Source organism: Bufo bufo, chromosome 3, assembly GCF_905171765.1.
Source record: "Bufo bufo chromosome 3, aBufBuf1.1, whole genome shotgun sequence".
Taxonomy (NCBI): Eukaryota; Metazoa; Chordata; class Amphibia; order Anura; family Bufonidae; genus Bufo; species Bufo bufo.
The window spans coordinates 214793082-214810781 of record NC_053391.1 but is presented as its reverse complement, the minus strand read 5'-3'; the positions used below and the strand labels follow the sequence as shown (position 1 = coordinate 214810781).

Here is a 17700-nt window from a genome sequence, read left to right as displayed (position 1 = left end):
AACGGATCCGTCTGCATTATAGTTTAGAAAAAATTCTAAATGTGAAAGTAGTTCAGACGGATCCGTCCAGACTTTACATTGAAATTCAATGGGGGACGGATCCGTTTGAAAATTGAGCCATATAGTGTCATCTTCAAACGGATCCGTCCCCATTGACTTACATTGTAAGTCTGGACGGATCCGTTTGCCTCCGCACGGCCAGGCGGACACCCGAACGCTGCAAGCAGCGTTCGGGTGTCCGCTTGTTGAGCGGAGGCTGAACGCTGCCAGACTGATGCATTCTGAGCGGATCCGCATCCACTCAGAATGCATTGGGGCAGTACGGATGCGTTCGGGGCCGCTTGTGAGACCCTTCAAACGGAGCTCACAAGCGGAGCCCCTAACGCAAGTGTGAAAGTAGCCTAAAAGAACTGTTTTGTCTTTATTATAAACAGTTGCAGAGATATTTGTAAGTGATCATGTTGGAGTGCCAGGGACGGGGCTGAACCCTTGGAGCACTGCCATGTAACACCCCCTGTCCTCTGCACACTCTCCCCTCCCCTTGATTGAGGGGGCTAGACTTCAGCATGTACATATACACTGCTTACTGTAGCCTTACCACATTGAGATGTGCTTAGAAAGCTAATATACGTATTACTGCTTTATTCACAGGCACAATATATGATTATAATGACACCAATAATGTGTTAGCTTTTGGAGCATACAAAAAAACATTATTGTCGATGTGGTAATGCTAAAGCTTTGTGGTAAGTGGTCAGTCTTGCATGTAGAGGTCCCAAGTTTGAATCTTGGGAGACATTTTCAGATTATTTTTATAAAAAAAACGTTCTTTTAATTTTTGTTGTTAGTGTGTTGGATTAATCGATAGAATACTTGAGTACAGAAATAGTCGATAGCTGCAGCCCTAGTTGGCTGATACTTCAACAGTGATGATGAAGAAGAAAAAATGTCCTGCTTTTTCCAACACGATGAGGCAACATGCCGCACCTCGCTGAACTCAGTGGCACGAAACAAGGGATTATGGCCACCATGTTCCCCACACTTGTCCACATGCAATTTTTGTCTGTGGGGGGATGTAAAACAAAGTGTCTGCTAATAATCCACATCCCCTGGATGAACTTAACAAAACATCAAACACTATCCAGCATCACTGTTGAGGAGCTGTTCCGACGTGCCCAAAAAATGCATAGACGTGAACGGGGACCACCTTCAGCATCTTTTTTGACTTGTGGGTTATTAAAAAAACTTGTTCGTTCATCTTGTCATTCTAACTCTAGAGGCCGGCTACTTTTTCGTGGGCCACCCTATACTTCACGTCATTGTAGGATTTGGCATTTCAGGTGAGCAATATTACAAACACAGATGGCTGGATGTGCAAATACCTGGGCCCTGGATTGAGCGTAGTGGTTTGCTAGAATGGCCCCCAATGTTGCCAGACCTAACACCTTTAGACTTTACCTCTGGGGTCATTTAAAATCCCATGTCTGTGCAGAGAAAAAAAATCCACAATACAGCTCGAAATGGCGAATCCTACAGTGCTGTGAAGAAGCATCTCTTGGGGTTTTTCGGAGTTCCGTGTTTAACCAAGTGTATCCAGCTAAATGGTGGACACATCATGTAAAGCACTTTAGGAACGCTTGACTTTACTCCTAAACGTGTAAAGATAGGTCAAAATTGACACTTCCAGGGTGTTTGAGTAAGGCTTGAGTTACACACGCGATTTTCATGTCGTACCAATGCGGTGCGACATTTATTGTAATGATGCGACTGTCGAGTCATGGTCGCATATTGCAGTGCGACACCATAGGCTATCATTACAATAAATGTCGCAATGTAGTTGTACCCATTTTTGTCACTCAACACATTTTGCCGTGTAGCCTTAGTCTAAGCTGTAGCCCAAGATTAATTTCTCAAATGACCCTTTTCCCATTGGAAAAACCTGAGCTGAATTCAATATGGCGGATTTCAAAATGCAAACCAAAAAAAAGTTTCCTCCATCAAATAATGCAGCCTCCCTCTCAGTTAATACTTCCACACACTGCAAGTCGATTTTCTCCAAATTACAGCAGTTTAAACGGTATTTCCAGACTTTCACCTCACCCTGTCGTTTTGTACAAACAGATGAATTTTGGCTAAAAAATGCTTACTAGAGAATGGACCTTTTTTTTTTTTGCAGCCTCCAAGGTTAATCAGCATGCAAACCATGCAGAGGAATAACATGAACTGTGTAAGTTACCAAGCGCATCAGATGAGAGTGGCACAGAATGCACACAACGTTGTACAGAATGCCAATCGCATGCCTGGTGTGCCCCGTCACAACGGCCCTCAGTACTCAATGATGCAGCCTCATCTCCAAAGACAGGTAATCTTCTAAGGTTTTCTATATTAGAGACACATGCCTTTTTGCTTCTACACACACGTTTAAGGGGTCTGTGGGTTTAATATTTAACAGAAGTGTTAAAGGGTCTATTCAGGATTTAAAAATAAGCTGTGCCTCAGTCTTCCCTTAAACAGCAGCCACTCTGTAAGCTCAGCTTCCTGCTGCACTGCCTGTGAGAAGAAATGAATGCAGCATAAAATATTTCTCTTCTACATATTAAAATTTCATTAAGGGCTCGTGCACACGATCGTCGGCGGTCTTCCGGTCCACAGACGCGCATACTGGCTGTGTGCATTCCACACTTTGCAGAACGGCCCGCCCCTAATGGCATAGTCCTATCCTTGTCCGTAATGCGGACTAGTATAGGACATGTTCTATAATTCTGCGGGACCACAGAACAGAAATGTGGATGCGGACAGTACACAGTGTGCTGACAGCATCCTTGTGGCCCCATTGAAATGCGGATCGGATATGGTCCGACCCAAAGCACAGTCAGAGCCCTTATGAAAATAAAATGAAATGTGAGACCTTCCCTTTTACAGCACTGTTTGTCCCAGAGATGCCAGTAATGTTTTATATGCTACTGCCTTATCTAACATTGTGACCGGAGAGATACAGCTGCACAATGGGTGGCACAGTTGCTAAGGCAACCATACAACACTCTCCGAGTATTAAACTGGAGTCTTTACTAATTAGTAGCACCCATGCACAGTACTGACTTAGGGCTCATGCACAACCATATGTATTTTGCAGCCCACAAAACGCGGATCCGCAAAAAAGATGACATCCGTGTAATGTCTGTTACATTTTATTTTTTTTCCGGATCCATTGTAACAATGCCTTTCCTAGTCCGCAAAATGGATAGGAATAAGTCATGTTCTATTTTTTTTTTGTGGATTGGACTTGTGGACATACGGTTACAGAATGCACATGGAGTCATTTCTGTTTTTTGCAGCACATTGAAATGCAGCTCCTTTGGATTGCTTTTGGCAATTAAGCCAATTTTCCTTTACACCAGGGCTGGGGAACCTCCGGCCCACGGGCCATATGCGGCCTGCGGGATCATTTCATGTGGCCCCCTGCCAGAAAATATTGTGGAAATGTCAATGACCGCTTTCATTATAGAAGCAGTCATTAACATGTGGGAGGCACAGGAAGGTGAGAACTGCACTGGCTGTCCTCACCCTCCCTGGACTTCTTCCAGCCCCACACTTTGTCCCGAAACATAAAGCATCAGGACGTAGTACACGTAGATGCACACCATGGCCTGATGCTGTACGCTGTCAGGTCACAGTACAGCGCCGCCCGGAGCTGGAGAGGTACGTTTATTTTAAATGTCTGGTCTGAGGCTAATAGAGGGAGGGGGGGGGGGGGGGGGGGGGGGTCTGGTCTGAGGCTAATGGAGGGGGGGGTCTGGTCTGAGGCTAATGGAGGGGGGGGGGGGGGGGGGCGTCTGGTCTGAGGCTAATGTGGGGGGGGGGCGTCTGGTCTGAGGCTAATGGAGGGAGGGGGGGTTTGGTCTGAGGCTAATGGAGGGGGGGGGTCTGGTCTGAGGCTAATGGAGGGGGGGGGGGTCTGATCTGGGGGGGGGGGGGGAAGAGAGGCTGATCTGAGGCTGAGAAAGGCAGGGATAGTTGTGAAGAAAGAGGCAGGGAGAGTGAAAGCTAGGTGAACCCCTCTCTGGACCCCCCCTGGGATGAACTTGGCTGCCATTAATGCCAAATAAAGAACTAAATACATAAGTTTGAACTTAAAAATTAGACTGTGTGGTCAAAATGGCACCTGTACTATATGTAATATATATAATGCAGGCGCCATTTTGTGCTGCAAAAATACAGCACTCTAGATTTTTATTTTTTTTATTGAAGCGCAATTTCTGTAACTTACCCCTAAGTCAATTATTTGTTTGACCAAATATAGCTGTCAAATTTTTAAGTTGAGAATTTTCTATGGCCCGTAAATGATATTACAAATATCCAAATGGCCCTCGGCAGCAAAAAGGTTCCCTACCCCTGCTTTATACCAGTTGTAATAAATCTCCCCTTTAAAGTCTTACTCTTTTTTTCTTGAGTCACAAGTACATCATTAAAGAGGACCTTTCACTAGTTTAAAAACTAACTATATCAGTGGGCAGAGCGGCGCCCAGGGGTGCCCCTGCACTTACTAGTATGTCTGGACGCCGCTCCGTTCGCCCGGTACAACAGAGGGAGCTGCAGACACCGGAGCCTATACCGGGCAAACGGAGCGGCGCCCAGACATACTAGTAAGTGCAGGGGCACCCCTGGGCGCCGCTCTGCCCACTGATATATAGTTAGTTTTTAGTTTTTAAGCTAGTGAAAGGTCCTCTTTAAGGGCGCACAAGTATTTACGCTGTGCAAATTTACTGTAAAACAGAGGACAGTTCTATCTAGTCTTGTGGGTGTTTTTTTTTTTTTTAATTTCTTTTATTGCTTTTTGATGTTTAGATGTCCATAAATTGACATTTATTAAATATGTTTTTTTTTTTCTTTTTTTCAGCACCACTCTAACCCTGGGCATGCTGGTCCATTTCCAGTAGTCTCAATCCATAATAATGTAATCAATCCTACTAGCCCTACAACAGCAACCATGGCAAACGCAAACCGAGGCCCAACCAGCCCGTCTGTTACATCAATAGAATTAATTCCATCTGTAACAAATCCAGAGAACCTTCCTTCTCTGCCTGACATCCCCCCCATTCAGGTATTCATGCTTTCACTATTGCCGTACATGACCTGCTGTAATAGCTTTCTTTACTCAAACTGTTTTATGGGCTGTGAATCTGCAAATCTCTGGCTGTTGTATCCAGTTTCTCAGAGCTGTATCGACCGGATCTAAATTAACTTCAGAAATTGACAACCTAATTCTCTGTGTGGTCTACTGTTGTATTCCATTATATGCGCTCTTTCAGTCGATACTAAAAATGCCTATTTACCAATGTGCCTTAACTCCCTAATATAAATATTAATTTTTAAGTAAGAGATTTTGCTCTACTCCTTTTGGGGAATCGTTACTGTTTTGTAGGTCCAGGATGTCCTATATATGTATTTTCAGTTATGTGTATGCGTGTGTTGCACTCTCCATTTAGTTCTGTAGGACTTCCGAGCGTGCTTACTTGGCTATTTTTAGAAGTGAATGGAGAGAGCCGTTCGCGCGGCCGCCTCATGATTAACTGGTGCGAGATCGGGTCCCACTCCCATCAGGCATTTCAACAGGATATGCCATAAATGTCCAGAAGATTATTCCCCGTTGAAGTCATTGTTGATCTGATTGTGCAATTAATTTCCAGGTATTTTGACCTACGTGCTCTCAATGTATTCAGGCAAACCTATGGTATTAACACCCCGCACCCTCATCGGTCAGCTGTTCTGCAGTGGCCTGGTGCCCGGACTGTACAGCTCCATCCATTTCTATGGTGATTGCAGCATGACTCCCACTTCCCTGGAAGCAGCGGTGCATTAACCAACTACTTCCACTACAGAAATTGACGGAGCTACTGCAGAAGACCTCATTGTCTGGAGTGCAGGGTGTTGGACCCTCCTGATCAGATATTGATGGCGTATTCTGAGGATATCAATCCTAAAAGGGGTGTCCGGGATTGGGGACATTGTTGTAAGGGTACAACAAGCACATAAATATTACATACATACATTCCTGTCCTACCTTTGCCAGAGTTTTCTGATGCCCTGTATTTCTTTCTTAAATTCTCAGCCGGAAGTTCAGATTTTCAAAGATTCAGTGACGTACCGACTCCTTACTGGTGTGCTAAGCCTCTTCCTTCCGCTTAGCAAGGAGCCCTGTGACATCACCAGCACACAGGATCGTTCTGCAGCTAGCAAGGAAGCTGTCAGTAGGAGGGAAATGTCGGAGCTAAACCACGCCCCTCTGTGACATCACCGGGCACAGAGGGCGTTAGTCTGGGAAGGAGGAGGCAGTATTGGAGGAGGGAACTCGCCTCACTAAGGAACGCCCCCCTCTGCCGATGATGTCACCGGCCATAGAGGAGTGTTTTTAGGAGTAGAAGGAGGCTCTATTGGAGGCAGCAAACTATGCTATTTAGCATAGTGCACGCCTCCCATAGTCATTTGCAATGAATGGGATGTGCTACAGCTCCCTGCCACTATTGTCTTTTATGCAATGCTAGCAGAGAGCAGATACATGGATTCAGTTTGTAGGCTTAGAAAAAGGTGGTTTTAGGGGAGGAATACTGATGAGTATGAGTGGCAGGAGGCGGAATACTGATTAGGGGGAGTGGAAAGGCTTGTGAGATCCAGCTGCAGAGTCACGCAGCCTTGTGGGACCATAAGGCAGTGTGGCCGGAAATTACATAGCACAGGAGCTGCTATGTAAACAATACTGACAGCAGTATTAGAGACTCATAGGAGCAAAGAGGATGAAAAAAAAAATACACAGAGCATCCGAATGAGTTTACTGCGTAATATCAAGGTGATTATTAACGTTTTTAAAAATTACTTTGATCCCGGACAACCCCTTTAAAGGGGTCGTCCAAACATGGCTGCTTTCTCTAATAACACCACACCTTTCCATAGGATGTGTGTGAAATTACAATTTAGCCCCACTGAATCTTATGGAGCTGAGATGCATTACAAACTCAACCTATAGACGAGTGTGGTGCTTTGTATAGAAGAAATCAGCCATATTTTTCTAATCATGGACAACCCCCTTTAAATGAAATATTATCAATAGAAGTACCAGAAACCCCCTTTAACCCCTTAAGGACTTAGGACGTACCGGTACGCCATGTTTGCCGAGTCCTTAAGAACCCAGGGCGTACCGGTACGTCCTAAGTTTAAAACTAGATTGCGGCGCTACGGGGGTTAATCGGAACAGGATGTCCGCTGAAATCATTCAGCGGGCATCCTGTCACAACGCCGGGGGACGGTGATCACCGCAAACTGCAGGTCAATTCAGACCTGCGGTTTGCGGCTTTTACCTTATGCGGCGGCGGTGATCGGAGGTGCCATCGGGTCCCCATGCGGATGTAGGGGGGAACCCGATGGCATGGAAGGCAGCGCGATGCCTTCCTTAGGCATCTGCACAGCCTTCCGGCCTTGTGCGGCGACGGTGATCGGTGGTGCCATCAGGTCCCCATGCAGCTGTAGGGGGGACCCGATGGCATGGAAGGCAGCGCGATGCCTTCCTTCGGCATCTGCACTGCCTTCTGGTGACGAGCCTGTGAGATCCAGCCCCCTGGATCTCACAGGCCGGAAGCTGTATGAGTAATACACACAGTATTACTCATACAGCCAATGCATTCCAATACAGAAGTATTGGAATGCATTGTAAAAGGGATTAGACCCCCAAAAGTCCCAAAATGGGACAAAAAATAAAGTTTTCCCCCCCAAAAATTGTTTCAAGTAAAAATAAACAAAAAACATTATTTTCCCCAAATAAAGTAAAAAAAAAAAAAAAGGTAAAAATGTGGGGGGGGGGGGGGGGGGGGGGGGAGAGAGAGAGAGAAAGAGTAGACATATTAGGTATCACCGCGTCCATATCGACCGGCTCTATAAACATATCACATAACCCCTCAGATGAACACCGTAAAAAATTAAAACTGTGCTAAATAAACCATTTTTTTGTCACCTTATATCACAAAAAGTACAACAGCAAGCGATCAAAAAGGCGTTTGCCCACCAAAATAGTACCAATCTAACAGTCACCTCATCCTGCAAAAAAGACCGTACCTGAGACAATCGCCCCAAAAATAAAAAAACTATGGCTCAGAATATGGAGACACTAAAACATCATTTTTTTAAATTTTTTTTATGATATTGTGTAAAACTTACATAAATAAAAAAAGAGTACATATTAGGTATCGCCGCGTCCGTATCGACCGGCTCTATAAAAATATCACATGACCTAACCCCTCAGATAAACACCGTAAAAAAATAAAAATAAAAACTGTGCTAAATAAACCATTTTTTGTCACTTTACATCACAAAAAGTGTAATAGCAAGCGATCAAAAAGTCATATGCACCCTAAAATAGTGCCAATAAAACCGTCGTCTCATCCCGCAAAAATCATACCCTACCCAAGGTTAAAAAGTTATGGCTCTCAGACTATGGAAACACTACATGTGTTTTTTTGCTTCAAAAATGAAATCATTGTGTAAAATTTACATAAATTTAAAAAAAAAGTATACATATTAGGTATCGCCGCATCCGTGACAACCTGGTCTATAAAAATATCACATGATCTAACCTGTCAGATGAATGTTGTAAATAACAAAAAAATAAAAACGGTGCCAAAACAGCTATTTCTTGTTACCTTGCCTCACAAAAAGTGTAATATAGAGCAACCAAAAATCATATGTACCCTAAACTAGTACCAACAAAACTGCCACCCTATCCCGTAGTTTCTAAAATGGGGTCACTTTTTTGGAGTTTCTACTCTAGGGGTGCATCAGGGGGGCTTCAAATGGGACATGGTGTAAAAAAAAAACAGTCCAGCAAAATCTGCCTTCCAAAAACCGTATGGCATTCTTTTCCTTCTGCGCCCTGCCGTGTGCCCGTACAGCGGTTTACGACCACGTATGGGGTGTTTCTGTAAACTACAGAATTGGGGCCATAAATATTGAGTTTGGTTTGGCTGTTAACCCTTGCTTTGTAACTGGAAAAAAAATATTAAAATGGAAAATCTGCCAAAAAAGTGAAATTTTGAAATTGTAGCTCTATTTTCCATTAATTCTTGTGGAACACCTGAAGGGTTAACAAAAAGTTTGTAAAATCAGTTTTGAATACCTTGAGGGGTGTAGTTTCTTAGATAAGGTCACTTTTATGGAGTTTCTACTCTAGGGGTGCATCAGGGGGGCTTCAAATGGGACATGGTGTCAAAAAACCAGTCCAGCAAAATATGGCTTCCAAAAACCATACGGCGCACCTTTCCCTGTACGCCCTACTGTGTGCACTACAGAATCGGGGCAATAAATATAGCATTTTGTTTGGCTGTTAACCCTTGCTTTGTTACTGGAAAAAATGGATTAAAATTGAAAATTTGCCATTAACTTGTGGAACACCTAAAGGGTTAATGACGTTTGTAAAATCAGTTTTGAATACCTTGAGGGGTTTAGTTTCTAGAATGAGGGCATTTTTAGGTGGTTTCTATTGTGAGCCTCACAAAGTGACTTCAGACCTGAACTGGTCCCTAAAAAGTGGGTTCTTGAAAATTTTCTAAAAAATTTCAAGATTTGCTTCTAAACTTCTAAGCCTTGTAACATCCCCCAAAAATAAAATATCATTCCCAAAATAATTCAAACATGAAGTAGACATATGGGGAATGTAAAGTAATAACTATTTTTGTAGGTATTACTATGTATTATAGAAGTAGAGAAATTGAAACTTGGAAATTTGCAAAAAAAAATCGCAATTTTTGGTAAATTTGCAATTTTTTTTATAAATAAAAATGATTTTTTTTTTTACAAATTTTGCCAGCGTCATGAAGTACAATATGTGACGAAAAAACAATCTCAGAATGGCCTGGATAAGTCAAAGCGTTTTAAAGTTATCACCACTTAAAGTGACACTGGTCAGATTAGCAAGAAATGGCCTGGTCCTTAAGGTGACATAAGGCAGTGTCCCTAAGGGGTTAAGGTGAAATAGGGCTGAGTCCTTAAGGGGTTAAAGGGCATTTTTCAGCAGCTTTCTAACTACGAAACTGGCTGACCTGTTGCATGTGCGCATTACAGCTGCAGACATCTGTGTTGGCCCCATGTTCCTATGTGCCCGCATTGCTGAGAAAAATCATGTTTTAATGTATTCAAATTAGCCTTTAGAAACGATGAGGGAGTTGCCATTACACCTAGCGGCTCAGCCCTCTCTGCAACTGCTGCACCCTTTCTACTTTAGTTGGCAGGGTCTGGCAGTGAAATCATAATGTCTGGCCTTGCCAATTAAAGTGGAGCGGGCACAGCAGTTGCAGAGAGAGCTGAGCCTCTAGGTGTAACAACAACTCCCTCATTGCTTCTAGAGGCTAATTTGCATATATTAAAATATTATTTTTCTCAGCAAAGCGGCACATCTGAAATTAGCACCAACACAGATGCCTTCAGCTGCCAAGCGCTCATGTAACCGGTCAGCCAGTTTCATAGGTACAAATCTGCTGCATCCTTTTAAGACTTCTGTCTTCCTATTCAATATAGGATTAATACAACTCATTTTTTCCAGAAACTGGAACATAAAATCGGGAAGCGACTATGTGGTGTATATGTAGTAGTATAGTTCCCAGTTTCAGAGCTTGTAGGAGCAATTGATAGTATTGTCTTGAGCTGCTAAAGGTGATACAGTTAAGTACTTTTAATGTTAGTTCAGCATATATGGGGTTACTATAGACCCAGCTGTAATTTTCAGAGGTTCTCAGTAGTCAATAGAAGTCCATTTGATGGTCCTCAGGCATTCTGTAAAGTTGCCGGCGGAGTCCCAACTCTGCAGTCGGGTTAACTAACTAATGGTGGTGGTTTTGCAGAGCTTGCTTTTGTATGGTCTGCTCCACACTCCTCACTAGCTGCAGGTTTATTTATTACCAACCAAGTCCAGATTATTGGTATCTGAATAAATCCAGCGATCATCACTAGAAACATGTTAGAGGTGTTGTCCGTGCGGTAAAAATGATTTTGAAAAGGCTCAAAATGCTGTGAAATACCAACTCTCCTCATCGCTGCCTTGTCACTTTTGTTTCAGTGTTTCCTGGTCCTCCGCCAGTCTCCACTTACTGATGCCTCTCAACACACAGGGAAAAGACCACTCAGCCAATCACTGGTTGTGGTGACGACCCATCTCAGGCAGTGATTGGCTGAGTGCTCATTTCCTTTCTGTCAAGAGGCACCAGGAAGATGAGCCCACAGGGGGGTGTAGTTTGTGCCTTTTCTAAACTTTTTTGGGGCCAGACAACCCCTTTGATTAAATCACACGTGCCTCCAGGGTTACTTATCTGCTGGATTATCAGAAATTCTGGTGTAGTACGGCATTCCACATACACACTCAGACCTGTAGATTTGTATCCTTCAGTGCAAGACTTGGTAAATGTTCCTGTTAAACGAATATTAAAGGGAACCTGTCATCAACTTTATGCTGACCTCACTGAGGGCAGTATAAAATAGTGACAGAAATGCTGATGTCAGCGGTGTCACTCATGGGCTAAATGTAAATGGTTGCTGAGAACCAGCATCATAATCCTTGCAGCCCAGGCCTCGAAAAGAGTCCCGGCCACCTGAGAAGAGTCATGGTTATTCCTAATCTCCTGCTCTCACCCATCTGCTGATGATTGGCAGTTCTCTACTAGAGAGAAAGGGAGAAAACTAGGTAGAAGACGGTCAGTCATCAGCAGGTGGACAGGGAGAGCAGGAATTCATGAATAACCAGGACTCTTCTCAGGTGGCCGGGACTCTTTTCCAGGCCTAGTCTGCAATGATTGTGATGTTGGTTCTTGGCAACCACTTACTTTTAAACTTATAAATGACAGACCGCTGAAATCATCTCACTTGTCTCTACTTTATTCTGCCGTTAGTATGGGTAGCATGAAGTTGAGACAGGTTCCCTTTAAGTTGCTTTTGTCACAACAAAGGATTTCTGTCTCTGATCCGCTGAATTTTACTTTAAATGTGTTGTATTTTGTATAGCTGAGGCCTGGTCCACATCTGCTTTGTGAACTCCGGCACTCTAATCCAGTCACTGTATCTGGCATACGTGCTGGCTTTTATCCGGACAAAAAAAAATGCTACATGCAACATTTTTTTGTCCAGCCGAAAGTTGGCATATATGCTGGAAAGCCACTGGATCCCATTAGTGAGTGCACGCTGGTATCTGGCTATGCCGGATACGGTGAACTCCAGAAGTCTGTTCCTTCGGCAGAAAAGATTGCCAGAGTTCTCAGCGCAGATGTGAACCCATCCTGAGGTGCAGATTGTGAAATTGTGTTCCAAGGAGGAGTTAACGCGAACCTGTCAGTGAATATGAAATGAGCTGATATATTGTTTTTTCTATGACCAGGAGTCCCACAAAGCTACATATTATTGTGCTCAGCTCCTCCTGCTCTATAGCATGCTGCCCACAGACTGGACATTTTTCATGGTGATCGGTGCACTATAAAATTTCACTCAGTTTTATCAGTAAAAAAGTGACTATTCAGGCAGCAATATCAAGCAGTATTTGGGCAAAGGCATATGGGGGGGGGGGGTGATTTGAGAGGGTAGTTGATGTAGGTTTTGCATGAGTCTGCATTTGCAAACTTTGCCACTTTCCCACCTACTTTACATAACTCGGGTGAGTGATTGTAAAAATTCAAAGGCCCTATTTTGTGACTCTTTTTTGAAGCCAGTGTTCTGGAGAGGTTGATAAATTCCCCCTTCATGTTCTTACTTTGTGGCCCGCATATAACCTGCTATTTTCAGTGGGACAGGTCAGCATTCTAAGGCTACTTTCACACTAGCGTTCGGGGCTCCGCTTGTGAGTTCCGTTTGAAGGGGCTCACAAGCGGCCCCGAACGGATCCGTCCAGCCCTAATGCATTCTGAGTGGAGGCGGATCCGCTCAGAATGCATCAGTCTGGCTCCGTTTGTCCTCCGCTCAGCAGGCGGACACCTGAACGCAGCTTGCAGCGTTCAGGTGTCCGCCTGGCCGTGCGGAGGCAAACGGATCCGTCCAGACTTACAATGTAAGTCAATGGGGACGGATCCGTTTGAAGTTGACACAGTATGGCTCAATTTTCAAACGGATCCGTCCCCCATTGACTTTCAATGTAAAGTCAAAACGGATCCGTTTGCATTATCATGAACAAAAAAAAAAAAATATTTGAACGGATCTAAGCGTTTGCATTATAGGTGCGGATCCGTCTGGGCACATACCAGACGGATCCGACCTAAACGCAGGTGTGAAAGTAGCCTAACAGAAGAGAGGGAAGAAAAGGATTGGACTTATTCAAGTTTAGTGCCTAATTCTTTCTTTTGTTCTCCCAGAAGTGTCTGGCAGCGTCTTCATACCCCCGTCCCCGCTACTCATTGACTATACATTATCACTCGAGTGTGTATGGGGGAGTTGGGATAGATGTTTGGCCGACAGCTATTGAAGGTGTATGGGCACCGTTAGGTGAAGGGCTGTATTAGGTCTGCAGATCATCATTTCAGTTGTCGGGAAGGAAGCGTTCTTTCCTGGCAATAGCCTTCTTGTCAGTGAAGGACATGCAGCGATCTCCTGCACAGTATGGGGAGCATACAGAATAATTTGCGGACAGCAGAGCGCGATTGGACAGCACTATCTGCTGCCGGCAAATAATATTTCGTTTTTTTTTTTAGCATGCATAAAAAAATCTGCCCAATGAACAAGCGTTTTCTCATTCATCAGGTAATCGGCGGCACTTTTACACAATTAGATTATCACTAACGAGTGTTCCTATGAATGCTGGTTAGCGATGATCTGGTCAACTGTCTACAGCCCGTCTTTACACGGCAAAATCAGTAGCGGGTCAGAAGCAGATTACTAGCTGTAAACATTGGCAGGTTTTATAATTTGGTGCAGGTTTTAGAAGATTTTACAAGATTATTAGAAGAGTGGTAGATGTTTCTTTGCTTCCCCATTGACTTCTATGACCAGCGTAAAGTACAGTATTATGAACAAAGTAAATACAATTTCAGCATTGTCTATACATGGTAGATTTTCTAGGTTGTCTAAAGCCTCATTTGTGCAGTATATAAGCCGTCATGTTCCTTTCTTGTCTTGCAGTTGGAAGATGCTGGGTCAAGCAATTTAGACCACATATTAAGTAGGTACATCTCAATTGGTCACCAGCTTCCACAGCCAACAAGCACTATGAATCCATCCCCAGGACCATCTGCCATGTCACCGGGCTCAACTGGTAAGTGATTCAGTAGTTTTGGTCAGTATGTAGTTTATGAAGTATTCCTTTTTGATTGTAGTCACTATTGAAGTAAATGGAAGTACACAGTGGACAGAGCTGTGCATTTCCAGCACTGGTGCTTACTGCAGAACACCTAATCGACAGGGGGGCAGAGTTTCGGACTCTCGCCGATCAGATGCTGATGGATAGGCCATTATTATTAAAGTCCTGGGAAATCAGTTTAGAGCTATTGTGACACCAGAATGGAATTCTGCCTGTAAATACATGCAACATCATGGAAATGAATGGCTGACTTGTAATCACATCAAGTTCTATGGTGACATCATCACAATGGTTTGTGCATAGGAGTAAAAGACAAAAGTAATTGTGACGTCATCAGAATGGAATTCTGCCTGTAAATAAAGACAGATGCAACATCATTAAAATGAATGGTTGACCTATAATAACATCAAGTTCTATGGTGACATCACAATGGTTTTTGTAAAGGAGTAAAAGACAAAAGCAATTATGACATAATCAGAATGGAATTCTACCTAGGATTCTGACTTTACCAAAATGGAATTCTGCTAAGAAGTAAAGAAAAACGCAGTTTTGACATCACTGGATTTCCACCTGAAATAAAGACATCATAGCAATACCTCACAATAGATTCCTGCCTAGAAATAAAGATAAAGGTAGATCCGTCCTCATCAGAATGGAGTTCTAAAGAAAAATGCCATTGAGAGCTGATCCCAATGGAGTTCTTACTGGGAATACAGGTTATAGAAACTGTGGAATTCTAAATAGGAACAAATTCAAATTTCATTGTGACCTCATCACCATAGAATTTGGACTAAAAATACAGACAAACCAAATTGTGAGATGATCTCATTTGTTTTCTTACTTGGGATAAAGATAAATGCAGCTGTGACATCGTGAAAATTTGAGTTCTCCCTAGAGATTAAAAGGGTTGGCCCATCTGGGACATTGCCCATAGCAACCAATCAGATTCCACCTTTCATTTTTGACCCCTCATTTGGATAATGAAAGGTGGAATCTGATTGTTTGTTCTGGGCAACGCAGCCAGTTCTACTTTACACCAGTTTGATAAACGACCCCCAAAGTGTTCCCATTGACTTCCACTGTAAGAAAAAACTGAAAATAAGGCAGACAGAATGTGAGAGGATCCCAATAGTAAATCCTATATATTGCTGGATGTTTATTACACGTGAACAAAAACTTCCCTCTTTGTTTCAGGCTTGTCCAACTCTCACACACCAGTAAGGCCTCCCAGTACATCAAGCACAGGCAGTAGAGGAAGGTGAGTAATAAAATTTAAGTGTCTTCCATTTGCCACTCTTCCATGTAATTTTTACACCCCTGCAAAATGTTACCGCTATATAAAGAAAGGCGGTTTATTTATTTTTCCTTTTCTGTCTTTCACTAATCTGTCTGCATATTTTGAAATTTTTGGGTACCTGGGTGTAAATGCATTATATGTATAGGGGCAAATGAAAGATTAATTCTTGTTAAATGCCTTGTTTTTTTCTTTCATTACACAGTTGTGGTTCCAGTGGTCGAACTGTTGATAGAAACGCATTTAAATCGGATGCAATGAAGGTGAAGCAGGAACCTGGCACAGAAGAGGACGTGTGTAGTTTCTCAGGAGCCGTTAAGCAAGAGAAATCTGAGGATGGCAGACGAAGTGCATGCATGGTAAATTGGGAAAATAATTGTATTGGGTCAAATTAACTTAATAAAAAGGGGTGAAATCTACAAATACCCCCATACAATACCAGTCAAAAGTTTAACTAGCCAATCTGGCACAGATTGAGGGGCAAAAAACATTTACACTGCAATTTGCGACTTTTCCCCGCTCATGCCAGGTCTAAAAAAGTGGGTTGTCAGCCAAGATCGCATCTCTAGGTAAGTTGTAGCCAATTTCAACTGGCTGCGGTCTAATCTATAGTAGAGGAGGAGATGGGGATCCAGTTTTGAGACAGTCTGCAGGGAGACATAGATCTACTGTCTGTAAATGTTTTAATTCATCCAGATTATGGGTATATTAGTAAAAAGTCAGAGCAACTGAATTTGTTGTATTTTCTCTTGGACTTGCAATTCATCACCCATCAATCTGAGAGCATACTTGCTCTGTCATATATTGTCGTTTTTTTTTTTTTTTTTTTTTTTAGAAAGAGTGAAAAAAATAACCGCTTGCCCATTTAAACACCCCTCTGCGTCTAATTAGGCTGTACGTTGATGCCACAACCTGGACATTTACAAGTCCGTAAAAATGCGGACAGCTCACGGATGTCCTCTATATGCTTCCATGTCCGTGCGGCACATTGTCGTCCATGAAGATGAAATTAGGCCAGTCATTGTGCTCAGGCACAATGACTGGATTAATGATGTTGTTCAAGTATTATGGGGTTGTCACTGTACCATTCATAAAGTGTAGGGCAGTTCTGTATTGACTAGACACACCTGCCACACTAACACCAACAAAGGCTCTTCTGGTGACAACAGTGGCTCATGCATAATGCTCTCCTTGATGTCTCCAACTTCGTTGGCGGCCATCATTTCTGTTCAGTGTAAAATCAACTTTCATCAGTGAACAGCTCCGAGGCCCACTGGTCCCTCATCCAGCGTAGGTGCTCCCTGGCCCATGCAAGATGATGACGCCTGTGGTCGGGTACCCTTGCAGGTCGTCTAGCACGCAGACCACGCTGATGTCCGTTTTGACTGGTCTGACGTGACCTTTGGAGTTGTGTAGCATTCATCTTCCCTTTCCACAGGGCATTGTTCACAATCAAGCGGGCAACAGTGTGGGATATGGACAAAGGACATCCACTTCTATGCCTTTCTGTGACTCTTCCAGTCTCTCTGCATCTGTTGAAACCTGCTGGTGACACAGTGTCACTCTAAGCTCAGTGGTCACTTCCATCTGAGAACATCCTGGTTGAAGCCTCGCAATGGCGAGATAATGTTGATCAATTGTTAGGTGTTGTCTTAGCCTCATGATGTCAAAATGTGAACAGCATGATGAGGAGGACTGTTTAAATACCAATTCTAATTGAACCAGAAAATTTATTGGGCAATTCATGGATCAAACACCTATTGTAAATTTTGCCGTTGGAGAACAGCAAGTTGTGCAAAAACTACTGAAACATTGAACAGTTGGACATGTGCATTCAAAAGTTTAGAGAAGGTCACATTAAAGAGGACCTTTCACTTTTTTTTTTTCATTGTAGATAAATACCTTTACTTGCCAGATTCTGATGCTGCCACCGTGAATGTGTTTTTTTTTTATTTTTTTTTATTTAAATATCGCTGTGCCCCCCTGTATTTATCCCGCTCAGTGTGTCAATTCTGAGCATCGGTATAGGGAGGAGGAGACGCCAGGGTTTCTCAATAGGCGTCTCCTTCTCTCTGGCCATGCCGAGATCCATTCACAG

General features: G+C 43.2%; 1 protein-coding gene across 2 annotated transcripts in view; it reads left to right on the top strand.

Moving 5' to 3' along the window:
* Positions 1–17700, top strand: part of TRIM33 (tripartite motif containing 33) — a 116341-nt gene that overhangs the window by 76645 nt on the left and 21996 nt on the right. For both annotated transcript variants that reach the window (XM_040423922.1, XM_040423921.1), the window contains exons 10-14: positions 2177–2362; positions 4898–5101; positions 14131–14263; positions 15503–15566; positions 15808–15961. In XM_040423922.1, coding sequence (XP_040279856.1) covers positions 2177–2362; positions 4898–5101; positions 14131–14263; positions 15503–15566; positions 15808–15961 — 741 coding nt within the window. The remainder of the gene's footprint in view (positions 1–2176; positions 2363–4897; positions 5102–14130; positions 14264–15502; positions 15567–15807; positions 15962–17700) is intronic.